Raw genomic sequence first — 17,409 nt, 5'->3', positions numbered from 1 at the left:
CAATCCAATAAACCGTTAAACAGTTATAAACGTTTGAAGTTGGATACTGCTGCTTTACATTCACAAAAGTCGTACTACGTGTATGTGAACCACGTGTAATTGTAAGGCAAAGTTAGAAAAAAAAAACTCATATATCTCTGAAATGACGAGAGACACGAAGTTATGATGTTCCATAAAGCTATAGAGACATGGGCTGTCAGTTTCCACCTGAAAGTTTCATGATCTTTCCGCTTGGAGGCCACTGAGCCAAGGAATTAAAAGCTATTAAAAGGGAATACTATCTATACAATAGAAAGAGATAGAATAATTTAATATTCTAGAACGTTGTAGAGTGCTCAAAACAATTTTCCTTTGCCATTTCTACTTCAATAATATTGGAAATATTTTATAAACAAACTTTGCTGAAGGAACTATAGCTAAAAATGTTTTCTGTGGTCAAAACAATTTCGATCACGTATTTGCCTATTACCTCAGTTTCGTTTCGAACGGAAGTGACATTATTGAAGATTTTGTGGGATTTGTGGTCGAATACTGACAGGGAAGGGAAACAAACAACGCGCGCATGAAGCTGCTTGTATTTTTTTGCTTATTTTTTCCCGCACAAAATTATTTCAGGGGTTACAGCAATACAAAACAATATCTATGGAACGTATAGCACAAACAAATGAGGTCGTGGGTAACGCTATTTCGGTCATTCGGTTCATCGCTTTTCAATTACCAACAGCAAAAAATGCAAAATAAATTCAAATTCATTATAAAATATAATATGTAGGCTTGCTACTTTTGATGGCCCGTTCGAGCACATAATTTTTGTGAGATTTTGATTTCCTTTCTTATGTTAACCGCAAGTGCCCAGAAATAATAGTAGTAATTGATGAGGTCAAATAAAACTTTTGAACTGTATAATTTGACCGATGAGTACAACCAAGTCGTATAACTGGGAGGATCATTAAGTTCTCGGGTGCTTTCACTTTAGCGTAATGTAGGGAAAATAAGCAATGATTGCACGTCTTCGTAATGACTCGCCACGGTAACCCATCCACAGTACTCAGAAGACAGTAACACAGTTAGTTTCTACCCATGATAATAGTCGGATGTTCGCATAAAACACGAAATTATATTTATGCCAATATACAACGGCGTCTTCAAAAATATTATTAACTACCGAGCATGAAGATACTTTCATCAAATTGCAATTAAGGAACTGGGGAAGGTTGACACAGATGGTATTTTCTGGTTTTCAAATAGTCTTGCGAAAAGAACTAAATTTTATTCATTTTTGTTTTTGTAATCTAACTTTTAGGGGATTACTCACTCAATATAATGATATCAAAAGATGCATCTATTTATATCTAGAAACTTCTTCGAAAAAATCCATTCTCCATTCAGGAGTTATTGAATTGATCGTGAAAAAGTCGTTTTGCAACACTGTGCACCGCATGTGTTGCAATTGAAACTTTGTGTGCCTATTATATTAGTTACTGCGCACCATCGATTCACCACAACTGATTTCAAACGATTATGTGTAGGAAAACAGAGCAAATTATTTAATTGTGCTTCAGGTGGTCAAACTAAGAACATTGTCTATCCGCGAGAATTGCAATAAGTTTCTTCTTTGCAACAAATTTATTTATTTTTTTTAGTATATTTAAAATATTTCGTTTAGTCCTGACGGGTGCAGCGAAGCGCACCGGGTTACAGCTATATTGTATAATTTTGGAAATCGCATGTTCAATGAAAGACGCATTGATGAATTTAATTACCTTTTATGCAAATACCTGGATATGATGAGAACAATATGAAATGAACTATCTCGTAGCGAATACTCGTTCAATCGTTTAATTATATACAATACATTTTTCGCTGAATATGTTAAAATCAAGTGGCATAACATCCATGATCAGAACCAATATTCAATGTTTGTAATTTCATCTTCTTTTCAGAAAAATGTAAATTACACGATCTCTTCCCAACCGACGAAGTCATCCGACAGGATCCTTCCATAGACGACGAAATACTTGGTAAGAATCATATTTAATTACAATTTACAATTTTGCTTGCAGTGAGTAAGTGCATGTATAAAATTGAAATTACCATAACTGTTACCTGGCGAACTTAAAACATTGCTAACGATTGTGAACATTTTGTTTTATGAAATACATTCGCATTTCTGTACCGTCACAAACCAATTGGCGAACATTACACATTTCGTGCACACCTCATCAAAAACAAACCGAGTAGCAAGAGGAGATCCTTTTTACGTTCCCGAATTCGAGTCCAAAGGTATGACATGAAACACCTAGCAAATTTTTACTACCACGTCGTTGTTTAACACTTTTATAGTTTATAGCTGTTGTAGTAATACAAAACAGGGTTCGTTTTTTGTGCAACAACTGAACTAAAAAAAATGTGTCCTCGATTTTCCCTATGCTTCCCACTCGTTGCACATCTTACGCCTGACGGTCTCATCTGCTTTCGAACAGATTTCTGCAGCTATTGAGTGTGCGGCTAGCTAGCGTTAGACACGGTAGTAGTAAATATAAACAAACTCTATTCTTGGAAGACCTATTATTTTCGGATGCCATTAGTGGGTACTGAGTTCTGCGTTCACACTTACTATCAGTGCTATGCATGAGTCTTCTGTGCTCTTCTCGAAGGATGTTCGAGTGCATTTCGTGCCAATATACATGTGGTTAGTTACTCGCGAAAGGTGGGATGACTGTCTCAAATATGCTATTCAAGCCATGTATACATTTTCTTTGGACACTCAAGATAATAAAATAGGAAAAGTGATTATGCATTGCATTGGAATTGGTAATGAATTAAAATTGCTAGTTTATTAGAGTGCTAACTCAGGACGTTCCTCGTTATTCCGGTGTTGGAATTCTTCAATACTCGGCAAGCACAATACGAATTCTACATTTTATTCAATCTACTCATTTAAATGTTATTATCTTTGCAATGCTTTCAAATTTTAACCAACCTACCTTTGCTTTGAAAAAACTTTTCGTTCCAACTTGCAATGTTGTCCTTATTAACACAATTTTCCGTAAAGGATACTTAAGAAAATCGCTCAAACTTTCCTTTATCGGAGTCGTTTAGATCGCTGAAGTTAAATTTTTTGGTACTTATTAGAAGCATCTTAGAACTGCAACTGCCTAGCAAACAATAGTAGTTTTATGATTCACCCACATACAACAATCAATCGAGTTTAGTAGCTCGATCTTCAAAATAATCAATATGTTTTTGATGCTGAACTACTGTGTGCAGATCAAGTCAAATACGTTGGAGTCATATTCTATTCCAAACTGAGTTGATCTGCTCATATCTAGTTCAGAGGCAAGAAAGCGTGCGTGGCTTCGGGAGGGCAGGCAAACTTTTAGAAAAGCCTATGCTCTCCAATATAAATACGTCTATTGGATTGACACGACAATAGACCTTTCTCGTCCGACCTAAACCCCTTTTTTCTTATTTTTAATCGAAAGATTACACATTCTTAAGAATATTTCCGTTAAAATCAGACTTTTTAGAGCTATCGTGATTTTTTAACGATTTTTTAAAGTTTGAAAAATGCAAGAATGTTGAATATTTTTTTCACCTTTGCAAGAATGGTGAGACTCAAAAAGTGTGTTTGGGCAGCACTGGTATGTATATTATTTCTTGAGTTCTTGGCAACGCGGCAAATGAAGTGGTGAGTTGCGGTACAAAATTCATTGGCAATGTAAACCAAATAAAGTGAACAGAGCGAGAGCGCTGTAGAGCATTGCATGAAAATGTTTAACCTCACCTATTTGACAGTTCAGAGAGTTTGTTTACATGGTATTGAAATGTTTTGTTGATTCGATCATAGTAGGAGAAACTTGGTTCGGTTCGATGCTAAATATTAACACCTTGTAAACTAGCTCGCTCAGTTGTAATTTGTCATCATCATACAATGTTCCGTTAAATTTGGCATTTCGACTTTTGTTGTACATGATTCGTTGAAGTGAGCCATTTCTAGCCAAACATTTGAAAAAGGCTTGCTCCAAAATGCAAGTTGATAGTGGATGCAAAAATGGAAATTAAAAGTATTTTTTCTAATTTGATGCGAATTTGTTATACATTCCTAGCGTCGTCTGCCCCTAGTTCTGTGCTCCTGTGCTACCCGAACAGGGTATTTGATACAAAAACATATGCACATGTTTGCCTGTACAGCCTCACCATTTCTCATTCTCACTCTTATCAAAACTAGCGTGGATTCTTTTTGCCTTGTGCGAATGGTTCTCGTGTACGCACCCGGTGTACGTACACGGATGCTTGAACTAGAGTTTTTACACCGTTCGCTTGGGTTCGAGGCGAACCTGTACTTCGAGACGAAGCATGTTTAAGGTTGAACGCATGCACGAAATTTTGTACATAGTTACAAACCTGTCAATGTTCATGGGAGATCCTGTTCCAAGAGCAGATGTCCATGATAACTCTTGATAAAATTGTCTGAAACAGAAAATTTAGTAAGATTTATAAAGCTTAGACTTGTAGTTCTTCGATGAACCAAAAAAGAAAATGGCATCAAAAAAACTGAAAAAGCTTATATTTTAATGTTAAATTCGCTTACTTTTCTTCAAAATAATGTGGAGAATTTTTTTAATTCAGTTTTCCGTGGCTCATCGACTGGCTACACATATGCACTCTCATTAAAATATGAAGTCAATCAGCTGATAAGTTTTTGAGTTATCGCGTCTGCCAATTTGAAAAATGCGGTTTCGTGAAAAATCCCTATTAAAGTCTGGTCATCAAATTAGATTTAACCTGAGACGAGACATGCAAATAGCAAAAAATCGAACGTCAAATGCAGCCAGTCTATTTAAACTATGTGAAGCAGAAAGAGAGGCTATGTGAGACGAACTATAGAATGAACAGAAAAAAGAAAAAGAAAACATCTATACGCAAGTCACGTTTCAGGATTTAACTTATTTTTTCTACCTTTTGGTGTAATATCAGGCCTTAACCCATTATTGCCCAACCTACTATATATAGTAGGTGCTAAGAATGACTCCTATTACACAATTAATAACGCAGAACAGGCATTATCAACGAGTTAATATTGTTCATATACTCTTGCAGAATATGTTTAGAGAAGTTAGAGTGGTTAAACCGGTGTTTATGTTTTGTTTTTAATCAATTTTTACTTAAGGGGTTACACATTTTTGTTAGGTTGAAAAAAATCGAATTATTGTAAATTAGATATTCTGAAACTACATACGCTGAGGAAAATTTTCTCAAAGTTTCATTAAGATCGGAATACTACAACTTAAGTTACAGCTATTCATAGACCGCTACCCATTCACCACTTGTAGGCGGTACGTAGTGTTTGATACGCTAGACCGTTGACTCGCTGTACCAACAGTAAAACTCGATTATCTCGGAGTTGTGTTTTGTTGAAAAGTTCATCCGCGGCGATCACGATATCTCAGCAACCGATTAACCGATCAATCTTAAATTTTCACTGGTTGTTCCTTATAATATCAGCTACTTTGAGTACAAAAATAATTTTACTGGAATGACCACATCATTTTTCTTCGATCGGAAAACACAATTTGTGATGCGCGTGAAAAATAAGTTGGGCAATAATGGGTTAAAAGAATTTGCTTGCGTTTGGTGTCCAAGTAGAAACAATATGCGCAATCATACGAAATAAAACTATCAAATTTTTAAATATAATGAATTTGACCAAAACTTTTTCTCAATGTTTACGTTTGGCAGTTAGACCCTCTTCAAATTTTTGGGTAGAATTTAGTTTAATTGTTGCAATCAATTTCATTTGGTTTGCTTTTCTGCTAAATCACAACGTTAGTCACAACACATTTTGACCATCTTTGGTAATTGATGACCATTACAACCCATTCTAGGTCCGCTCCAGTTGCAGCTGTTTCATCCCGTCCGGAACCGAGTCAACCGATGGTCTAGCCTGCGACGCGCTCGGCTGTTGCTACGTCAATGGCGCAGCCACCAGCCAGGGACTTGGATTAAAGTCAAAAATATCAGGTACGCCAGGTGGTGTTGCTGCAATCGGTTTGCCGTCGGACATTCCCCTAACCAGAATATTCAGCGGTTCCGATTCGAAGGAGGCAGCCACAGAAGCACAGACTGCTTTGGTTCAGCAATACGCTCCGGCAGGACGATGCTCGTGGAAGATCACGCAGTTCCGGTCCTGTGCACAAGAACAGGCCGATTTGACCCTGTGCGAAGGTTTCAACGAGTCGCTCAGGCATTAGTAGCAGAGTCCTTGCACCTACAGCTTGTCGAGTGAGCAATTCCGACGAAACCACACCGTTCGCACCAAGTTGGATCACAATAATAAGTGCGACGTCGAGAAGAAGACTTCCCGAGAGCTACAAGCAATGCTACAAGATTAAATAGAGGGTATTTTTAACGTGACCATGGTATAACGTAGCGGATCTAGACAGATTTATCCCGCAGAATAAGATAGCAAAATTACCCAAAAACTAACAGCTGCTCTCGTTAGATTAAATCCCAGGAAATATAATTTTCATTGCATTATTTAGTCAACCGTAATTAAAGCTAGGAATTAACTTTCGAAAGCTAGCCGCGGTTTCACGTATCCTGGCACTAAGTAGAGTGTGCTAAGTTATTACAAATATCGGTTCTCAATGGTAGACTATTACAAAGTTCTGGTCGTGACCAGAACCACCACCGATGCGGAAATCATCGCATCTATGACCAGTACGACAAGGAGGGTCTGATGACTAACAGTTTCCGAGCGGCACCACCATAACACACGGCACCGGCGACACATGTATATCCACAACATACTAATGACTTATCCTTCCGAAAAAGTGAATAAAAATCTACTCTATCTAAGCAACAAACGTTTTGACTATGAGGTTTATCATTCGCTGCCTAATTATTCCCTGCCAATTTGAACAAGACAACAATTGCAGATAGCTTTATTGCGGTGCCAAAATGATGCCAACTCGGGATGGAATATAACAAATAATTTCACCTTCCCAAAATTCTTCCGGAATGTACAATCCTCTCCATTCTTATCAATCCTTCAAACTCCTTATCGTCAGTACTGAGCACTGTTTTGCACTTGCCCGCTACATCAACGACAATGCGATAATCGGTGAAACTTTTGCTTTAATGTAACTTGAACACGAATAAAAAATTGTTGAACTTGTTACCTATAAAGTTCAGGTAAACTTCATCTAAAAAATGAGATCAATCGGGTCATATTGTTGGGACTTATCCCATGATCGAACAAACAACTGTGTACAAATCCTTATCCTTCATCCAGAAATCAATCGTTTTGGTTTAGCTTGATCTTGTGATTCAGCATATGCCAACGGAGTTTCCATCCAGCGTCGATTGGTCAGTGTATGAACCAGGTTCCCAATGTACCAATCCTTATCCTTCTTGAGTTGATTTTCTTCAAAGAGCATCGAAAGTGTTCACCCAAGTGGAATCAAAAGTTTTGCAAGTCCATGTAAACAAACTCTCTGAGCTGTCAGAATAGTTAGGTTATACACTTTCGTGCAGTGTTCTATGTTTTTGACAGGTATATGAATGAATTATTTTAGCATCAGTGATGCCAGGTCTATTTAAACAATAGCTTGCAGTAAAAATATAAAAGTCTGCAGATTTCCGCAAAAATCTTCAATAAATTTGACATAGAAATGTAGTGTGTTGATATTTTCAATGATCAGAAACGTTGAAGGCTGGGTAAAATTAGTTGACTTAGGCTTTGTTCTGCTAAATATTCGTAATCTGCAAAAATCTGCAGCGAAACTGCAAAATCCGCAGATTTAGTAATATATATGCAGATCTGGCATCGTTTTAGTATTCCCCACAGGAAATTCATCCAAATGGTGTAAAAATACGGGGAAACAAGGCAAGATAGGTATTCAGAATATGGGGTTAAATGAGCAGCTCGCACAATTTTTGATTTTTTCAATAGTTAGAGGTACCAAATCATCGCGGCAATATGCAGTAACGCATCGGGGATAAAAAAGGAAGCATTCTAGCGTATAAAATTTTTTGACGAGAAAGGTCTATTGTACGTCCAATACTGTCGTACGGATACTTTGTGTGGTGAATGCCATTTAATTACTAGAAATGGAAAGACTGACGAATTGATCAGGGCAGGTGCAGCGATTGACTTCGTTGGTCCTGTGCCCGCCCTGCCAATTTCAATAAGTTGGATAAAAGGAAAATGCGGTCTTGGACTTCGCCCGAGTACCGCAATAATTGGAGAAGTGTGCAAACAAAGATGTTTATAGAACAATCGTGCACAGTGATTTCGAAAAATCTCCTATATCTTTCGAAACTCCACTACGGCATGCTGACCAGGGCTTTAACCAAACACTGCAAATTCAATTATCACATGGCAACTATTCAGCGCGCTGAGTCATTTTCATGTGATCTTTGTAAATCCGACTACAGAACCTCATATCATCCGATATGCAACTCGACTTACTCGCAGGCGATTTCAACTACTTGTACCTGTAACTTACCTGCTGTTTGTTTTTGTGCTACTATTTTCCCATTATTTCGATTCAGCTTCCTCCCTTCTCCTTCTCTTTACCTTCCGCTCAGGAAATGATGAAGAGACACTGCAAGGTACAAATACCCGACTACATACGGGGGATATGCCATTTGAGCCATTTGAGAATATTCTGATTCCTTATAAAACAGCCTGACAATCAATAGAAGTTTTAAGATTCACCCACATACAACAATCAACTTGGTCGAATTTAGTAACTCGAGCTTCACGATGATCAATACATTGCTGATTAAAATTTCTCAATTAAATCCATGATTCAACATAATAGGATAATTTTAATATTTTTTTTTAAATTACGGTATATTCCGCGGGAAGCATTTTGACGCAGGAAAATTTGCCAATATGTGGAACTGTCCTACCTTATCTTTCTCCGGACAAAATCAACCCAGTGACCATGTGGCTTCCAGCGGGTTGAAGATTCAAGAATCGATCCACATGGTTCCTACTCCCATATATACTACGATCGTAAACTCTTGCGAAACTGTGTTTGAGCACCAGCGGCTACTCTTTTAGGGAGTCATAGATGGTCAAGGCTTCTGTCTGTCATAAGATAAGTCAGCAAAAACAATAAAACCAGATTCTATCACAACTGCACATTATTAAGGTCACTAAACCGCACATTTTTCTGCAGAAAGTTTTTTTCTATCATGAACCGTTTTCACTTTATTGTCATTTTGATACGTCTGTCACGTTACACAATTTTCGCAGTTAGTTTGGAAGTTGCCCGACTAAATAGAAAAAGTCTGTTCCGTTGGCCCCCAAATTTGCATAAAAACAGTTTAAAGTTGAAGCTCAGAAAACAAGGAAGAGTTTGAAATATAGTTTTCCTGAAGAAAAACTTTGTTTTCGATTTTATGGAGTATTCTCAATGATCTGTAACGTTGCAACCAGAATCTGTCACGTTACAGTTCTGCATTTTCATTGAAGCAAGGATATCAAGACAATCGTACATAAATCATCCTTAATCTAGGAACTGAGTATTAACGGGAAATTTCATGCTTATTTTGAAAAACATATCGGTTTTGATGAACAAACGTGAAAAACTTTTGAAAAGGTCGGTATTTTACGAAGTAACATATTATGTCGAAAGAAAATCTAAAATAACTTAAAAACATTTGCATGTTGAAGGATAATTTTTCATGAGCATTTTGAATTGAAAAACCATTTTGAAATACATTCTATAACTAAATTATTTAAAGAAAAAAATTAAATAAATATTCAAAATTAAAAGAATTATTGAAATATGTTAAAACTTTTTATTGTTATTTTCTCTACGATGCAATTATATTTAAAGTTTTTTTTTTATTTGCAATTAAATTTTAAACGAGTTATGTTTTTTTTGCGTTTGGTATTTGTGAGTAATTTATTAGAAGGGCGTATTTTCACTATATTTTTGTTGATAAAAAATCAAAATATTTCGGAAAATTTTTCGTAAGAGCAGTTTGCTTCGATATGATATTTAGTATTAATATTGTATAAGAAAATTATATTTATGACTGGCAAATACTAAGAAATTCAGAAGAATACTTGAAGTTAAAAATGATTTCTTACTAATAACTTCCTAATAGTGCAATTACAGTTTCTTCAGTTTTAAGGCTTTTGTTAACATTATTGTTTTTCTGCAATTGCATTTTTATTTTTTTGTTTTTTTCAACAATTTATTTGTATTTTTAACATTTTTGTTGTAGCTTTTAACATTTTTTTTTGTTTTTTTCGATGAAAAATTTCACCAAAAATATTCACACAGAAGAATTAATTCCCTAGAACTCGCTATCATGTAGTTTTGCTGCACAAATGGCGATTTTCGAACAATATATATTGAAAGTAGTGCATTCAAGACCTCATACGCCCATTTTAAATATTACTCTTGAATAAAAATTGTTTGTTTAATATTGCAAAATAACTAGTCTCCCATATAGATGTAACGTAAAAGGTTTCATCAGAATCAAAGATGGTCACCAATATTGACGTTATTGAATAAAACTTGATGGAATTGCTTTACAGCAGAAAACATCTGTCACGTTACATAAGATCAACTGTGTTTTCTTAAAAATTAATAAAACTTTAAAGTTTTCACAATACAGTTTCAAAAAGTAGACTCAAAGTAGTAAGAAAAAATGCAGGCTAGAGATTGTATGCATGCTGTTGGTGTGGCCCACAAAACTTTTTCGAATTTTTGATCTGTCACGTTACAAGTTGTTGGGTTTCCATTGCTTCACAACTGAAAATAAGCAATAATCCATATTCATCGAAATTTTTCAAGCAATATCATCAAATTTAAATTAGACTGCGATAGAAAAATGTGGTTGCAAGCAAAAAATTGAAAATATGGATTTTGTTTACCTTTTTATCTCCTTACGGTCTTTTAGTCATTTTCAGGTCTTGTAAGTAGCATCAACAAACTTTTATAAATGACAGACATGAATTTTTTTTCTGGGATCACCATATATATTTTTTAATATAAGAGGTTATATGCATACGGAAAACAAACAGTTTGACGCAAAATTTGATAAAAAAAAATTTCGCATGTGGTTGCCTTTTTCGGAGCCTTGACCAGATGCGTTTTCCGATTACCAAAATTTAATTCAATATATTTCAAATATATCGAATGTTCCAGACGCATTCGCATCGTGACTCACAGAGCGGGTAGACGTTTTTTAGCCTTGCAGTGTCGCCCAGCAAAGCAAAACTAGCTAATCCGATTTCAAGGTTATCTTTGGCATTCTCATCCTCTTCGATGTATTGGAATTATCTCTTTTTTGTGACTGCTCCGTTATTCGACCCGCAGAGCAGTGGCAGTGTTTCTCATATTGTGAACTGCTTGGAAACCGTTACCCTTTCTTAGTTCTTCTACTAACGTGCACTGAGCAATAGGCCTGTGCAAAAATAACTTCTCCTGACAAAACTTCACCTCAAGACATGTCCCACGTACAAACAGCGCAAGGATAAACTTAGGCGTTTCCTTCAAAGACGCTCTAAGCGATCTTTTGCAGAAATGCTAAAAATACTACGCCACTGATCTCTATGACTGTCTGCAGTAAATTGTCTACTGGCGAAAGCAATCAGGAGGGAACATCTTCTGCGGCGCCCAGAAGCAATAGAAAAAGGAGGAACATTTCTTTACCTAAGCTTTGTTGCAACGACCTGATATTGTTCCTTCAAGGCCCTTCATAATAACAGCTCGAGCAAGCACTGGTGAAAAACCGAAGCATGCGGCTTCTGGTCTCAGAAACCGGAGCTCAGAAAAGAATTTCCAATCATTTCCTGGGACATCAAAAAACCCAAGTGGCCCCATATGCCAAACAGAGGAAGAAAGCAGCGCTAGATAATTTTTTTTCTAATATTGTGGACCGTATTTTTACAGCTTTAAATGTTTCTGACCCTCTTAAAAACATCTTGATAAGCTTTCTACCCCAAAGTAAAAAAAAATCTTGAAGCAGTTGACTGCATAATGGTCTCTCTTTTCAGCGATTGTATCCTTCACTGGCTAATTCATCGAACGAGATCATTTGATCACTCGACGTGCAATCCATTTTCATTAGGCGAAACATGGCTTATTTCAGAAATAGACCTAAACTCACGATTTTAATAGTATTCGCTTGTATCGAACGAGTACTTTTAGGGATCAAAAAGTGCTATTCTTTCAATCGAATCGACCTCGTCTTGACAGCAGGCATTGAAGTTGTCGCTTGCCAAACGACAATTGAAGTGAATACCTTTATATTGCGTCCACCTACATTCCCCCTAGAGCATCGGTTAATCACCGATGGCTTTGCGAAATTACGGAACTTCTTCATGTACACGTGCTAAGCTCATGTCCAATCACTAAACGTTAGACGCTTATCTCCGACGTACAAGGCTTGCGAATAGCGGTATCTGGACTTGTGGCGACGGTTCTCACCATATCGAACACATTGTTTAGGCAACTATTGAATTCCCTTCGGTCCCGAGTAAGACCACCGAATGTCTAGGTTCGGGATGTACTGGCAAGCCGCGATCTTCTGTATATGCCCCTCGTATAAACCTGCATAAAAACCATCAATATACAGTAATTGCCCCTTTTATTTTTCTTATCATTCTCAGAAGCACTTTGGATCTAGTTCTTGGTAATCCGGATTTTCCGGAGTAATGTTCCAGTACTAGGGTATGATTAGTAAATTTTATTAATGTCCTAGCAATATGAGTGTCAAAACTCTTTAAATTGTCTCGGAAGTCTGTTTTTATTGTTACGGGACCCTATGGCAATTTTAAAATGAAATTGGAATAGAATGGCCACACACCACCCCACGGGAACCTGCTCCGGAATGCCTACTAATGCAATTCCAAGAATTTTGATACCCATATTGCCGGTATTTCATTGAAATTCACAAATAGTATCCCACCACTGGAACATGCTTCCGGAAATCCGGATTCCTCGGAAGCGAATGAAGTAACCCGATTCATTTTTACCAAGTCTAAAAGTGGATGAGTTCCTGAATCGTCAACGTGAATACCTAAAAGTATCAAAATCGGTTAAAAATTACCTTAGTTATTGGCATTTCAGTTTTGTGGGTACCTGGGTACCCAAGTCGGCCTATTACGTAGTAAAAAAATTCAGGAGCCCCTACTAACTCCCCCTTACTATATCAACAATATTATTAACCCAAAAGCTTGACTTAGTGAAGTTCCAAGATTTGGAATGGGAATTTCGTTAATTGAAACCTAGAAAAGTAACCGGGGTACCGCGTCGGACTCATAACGGTTAATTAAAATGGTCTGCGATAGTTAGGTAGAAAATGTTAATGTTATTCAGTTTTGATAGAAACAATAAAGTTCTGCAACTGGTTTGAACTTTCTATTTAAATATCGTAATGTCATTTCTACAAATAAACCTAGTGGATTCCTGTTTTTGGAAAAGATGGAAACCATTTTCAGGATTACAGTTGTAGTGGTTTTTTTCTCTAAGCGAATTGCAAAATATAGATTTTCCCAAAGATACTAAATTTCATACAAACGTGATCTGGAACAACCAATCATTTCCATAATTTACACAGTCATGTCGTGCTGTGCTAAAAAACCAAGCCGCTCTAAAGATCAGCATATGAGCATACCCATATCATGCTAGCATGACACCCAATAAAGCAAATGTAGCATCAGTGATTTCAAATACGGTTTGAAGTTACCTGTAGTTTATTTGTACATTGCAACCAAACGTAGTGAATGTTACTTACGAATATTAAATTTTCTTAGATTAATAATAGTTATTCTTAATTCTGCTTTATTCAGCATGTAAGACGCAGTTGATGATGAGTTATGGCTATACATGGAGCGCTTTTCAATTCTCACAAACAAAATCGCAGTTGTGAATGCAATGGAATATGGCGAAGTATCAAGTGCACTAATTCTGATCGAACATATGTACAACGTTGCATACGTACCTAACGCTTCAAGGCATCCGCAAATCAGTAGCATAGCGCAGCATATGTCTGTTATTATGAAAACTGCTTCCACCAGAGCTGTCAATCACTACCCAAAATTCAGAACCATCCCAAATATATATCTCTTCATGTGGTCTAGACATAATACAAATATTCACACATTCCTGTAAGCATTGCACTATGGTCCCAGAGTCGCACTTAGGAAGACAAAACTGGTAGTGCCCAAACCGTTAGCTCTAGATATATGGTGTCTTTCTTAGTGCTTAGTGTTTTCATATTAGGGTGGTCTCAGTGGTTAGCTTGTTCATAATATTTTATATACGCAAATTTAATCCAATGTTCTACAAAGTTATAAAACAACTAAATTGAAGCAAACTTACTGAATACAGAAGATGTGTTCTACAGCATCTTAGCCAAAACAACTAAGTTTCTATCTCTTTTTTGACAGTTACAAGCGATTTTCATAACAAAGATGGTTTTCTTTAAATCTGTCTCGCTTAATGGATTGCAAAGGGATTTTAAAGCTAGCTGTTTCATTTGATAGATCGGAGTTCTAATAGTTCTTGGTGAAAAAGCTGACCACACTAATTTAATTAATATGAAAAAATGCCAAAAAGTACCGAGAAAAATTTTCAAACCGGTTTCGGCACAAAACTATTGTTTTGTATCCCAAAATTCCGCTTTGATACCATAGTGCAGTGATCGCATTCGAAGCGTACCACCATGCTTTCCATTAGCTCAATCCCTTACCACATAAGATAACCTAGGGTGGAAGAGCGTCTGGATCTCCAACTCTGTTCATTGCTTTCCTCCTACTGCAGCTACCGGCAATAGAATAGATGCACTAATATTTTCTTGTTGTTTTTCATTCACTTTACTCGCTGGCCTGGACTTCGAAAACATTGCTCAGATTACAGTCGCACGGAAGCATCGTTCGCCATCATCACCGTCTTCATCATGGCGATGGGATTCGTGTTTTCCGTCTATACCTTCATGAATCCGCGCTACATGTTCAAGCGATTAGCAGGTGGCATTCATTTCATTTCGGGTGAGTACGGAACAAAACCGACGGTAGGTACGCGTGTGTAACGGGCAACGAGTAGAAGAGGGTCAGGTAATTTGGTTAATTGGCAGTAGAGGCCAGTTTCTAAAAATAGAATGGTGTAACGAAAGTCACTATCTTGCAAATTGGGGTGAAAGGAATGTGAAATGCTCGAATACCTATTTAACCTAATTTTTTGGTTGTTTTGCAGGTCAGTTGGCCTGTTAAGGGGGTATAGCAGTGTTTTATCATGTTTCTTAACTCTTCTTCAAAAAATGTTCTCGAATGCGAGAAGATAAAGTATATGGAGGTTTTTTGTATATTACCAAACACACTTTAGTCTTGAAAAACACTTTTAGTAACGTATTTGAGCATATTTTGAGGGTATATTAAATACATTAAATTAAATATATTAAATCGATTTTTTTGACAAAATTTCAACTGAGTCCTCAACATTGGGCTCGATGATTCTGCTTGTGCGCTCAGATATATTTGCCTGCGTGGAGCTTGATACCAATAGTTGAAAATTTGTCAAAGACAAATTTATTCAAAATTAACGGTTTTGCATATATATTCTTTAAATGTTTATATTTCAGAATGCGTAAAAATATATTTTCAAGAAAAAAAAGTTCCTTTACCCCCTTCATCTTGACCGGCTATACAGTTAAACAAATCAATTAACAAGTCCCTGGGCGGACGATCGAACGTTGGCGTATTTTCGCGTAAATGTCATTTAAACTATGTCACGCTATTCGAGGGGTGAGGAGAGGGAAAGAGGTATGACTTGGAGTGGTACGTGCGGAGTGAAAAAAAGAAAGTGGTACCGCGAACCGGCAACAAACGGTCGTCGTGAACCGGAACATTCTTGGCGTTTTTATATTTATTTTATTTTTATTTATTTGTTGTCGTCAAACAAGAGTAGACCGTTTTGTTACAACGATAAAATATAGTATACACTTAAAACATAAAATACTAATAACTAAACTAAACACTATCTGGTTTACATAGCACTACTTTAGGATGTTCTTTATAAGCGAATAGAATTGAAATATTTTTTTAATTTGCTTTTTGTCATTGTTAAGTCAATAGCTTCGCAGTGCTTGTTGTAAGTTGCCATCATCTGATTTAATGGTCCAAACTTGGCATAATTTGTACGATAATTGTTTGTTATAAATGTATTTCGGATTCGTAACTGCCGGGAAGGTATATAAAAATTAAGTTTAGATAGAAGTTCGACTGAATCAATACGACACGAAATTATATCGTTTAGAAATGAAACCATTGCATATTCTCGGCGCTCTTTTAGTGTTTGGATGTTAATGAGCATACAGCGAGCTTTATAAGATGGGAGAGGAAATCGTGTCCAACCTATTTTGCGAAGTGCAAACAATAAAAATTGCCTTTGTACTGATTCTATTCTTTCTTCATGTGTGATTGAGAAAGGTGACCAAACTATGCTACAATATTCCAGTATTGACCTTACATACGAGATGTATAATGTTTTAATTGTATATGGATCATTAAAATTGTAACTAAAACGCTTTATAAATCCAAGCATGTTATTTGCTCTATTGATGATTGTGTTGTAATGGTCAATGAATGTTAATTTTGAATCTAGAATGACTCCCAAATCTTTAACTCTTTCGCACTTTTGTACCACTTGATTTCCTAGAGTGATTGAAATGTCAGGTGTATTTCGTTTCCTACTAAAAGTTATTGCATTACATTTTTTTACGTTTAGTTGCAGAAGGCTTTTGTTACACCAGAAGTAAAACATATGTATTTCTTCCTGTAATATCTTTATGTCTTGTTCGTTCCTAATTTCTAAAAAGAGCTTCATGTCGTCGGCATAGATAAGAACTTTTATGTTTTTGAGAATGTATGATATGTCGTTTACGAATAAAATGAACAAAAGAGGGCCTAGATGGGAGCCTTGAGGAACTCCTGATGTGACTTGAATGGGATTCGATTTCTTCCCTTTAAATCTAACTATTTGTTGACGGTTAGTTAAATATAATTCGAGCCATTTGAGAAGACCTGATTCAATTCCTAATTTTTTCAGTTTGAATAATAGCAAGGGTATGTCGATACGATCAAATGCCTTGCTAAAGTCCGTGTAAAGAGCTTCAGTGTAGTTTTCATTCTCCATTGCAATCAATGAGTAGTTAACGAATTCTAGTAAATTTGTATTAGTTGAACGTCCTTTGAAGAACCCATGCTGCGTGTTAGTAATTCTGTTTTTGATTTGATTGAATAGTTTTTCGTTAACGATTGCTTCAAAGAGTTTAGGCATACATGACATAATGGCAATTCCACGGTAGTTACATATGTCAGATTTTTTGCCACTTTTAAAAATGGGTACCAGGTACGAGCTTTTCCATAAATTG

General features: G+C 36.4%; 2 protein-coding genes across 4 annotated transcripts in view; both read left to right on the top strand.

The window, feature by feature from the left end:
* The window catches only part of LOC131689703 (uncharacterized), a 47,668-nt gene that overhangs the window by 18,964 nt on the left and 11,295 nt on the right, over window positions 1-17,409 (top strand). For 2 of the 3 annotated variants that reach the window (XM_058974967.1, XM_058974966.1), the window contains 3 exons: window positions 1,944-2,021; window positions 2,242-2,283; window positions 14,891-15,028. In XM_058974967.1, coding sequence (XP_058830950.1) covers window positions 1,944-2,021; window positions 2,242-2,283; window positions 14,891-15,028 — 258 coding nt within the window. The remainder of the gene's footprint in view (window positions 1-1,943; window positions 2,022-2,241; window positions 2,284-14,890; window positions 15,029-17,409) is intronic. The other variant, XM_058974968.1, reaches the window with a different exon arrangement.
* On the top strand, window positions 5,685-6,534 carry LOC131689704 (coiled-coil-helix-coiled-coil-helix domain-containing protein 2-like). Its single transcript, XM_058974969.1, has 2 exons — window positions 5,685-5,828; window positions 5,889-6,534. The coding sequence occupies exons 1-2, from the start codon at window positions 5,700-5,702 to the stop codon at window positions 6,252-6,254; spliced, it is 495 nt and encodes a 164-aa protein (XP_058830952.1). The 5' UTR covers window positions 5,685-5,699; the 3' UTR covers window positions 6,255-6,534.

This window comes from Topomyia yanbarensis, chromosome 3 (assembly GCF_030247195.1).
Source record: "Topomyia yanbarensis strain Yona2022 chromosome 3, ASM3024719v1, whole genome shotgun sequence".
NCBI classification, from domain to species: Eukaryota; Metazoa; Arthropoda; class Insecta; order Diptera; family Culicidae; genus Topomyia; species Topomyia yanbarensis.
This window is presented reverse-complemented; position numbering and strand designations above follow the sequence as displayed.

Excerpts from the sequence above, each read along its gene's own strand:
- LOC131689704 (XM_058974969.1), top strand. The coding sequence starts at position 5,700 with ATGAATTTGACCAAAACTTTTTCTCAATGTTTACGTTTGGCAGTTAGA. Across the intron at positions 5,829-5,888 it reads CTTTTCTGCTAAATCACAAC|GTCCGCTCCAGTTGCAGCTG; the intron begins GTTAGTCACAAC and ends AACCCATTCTAG.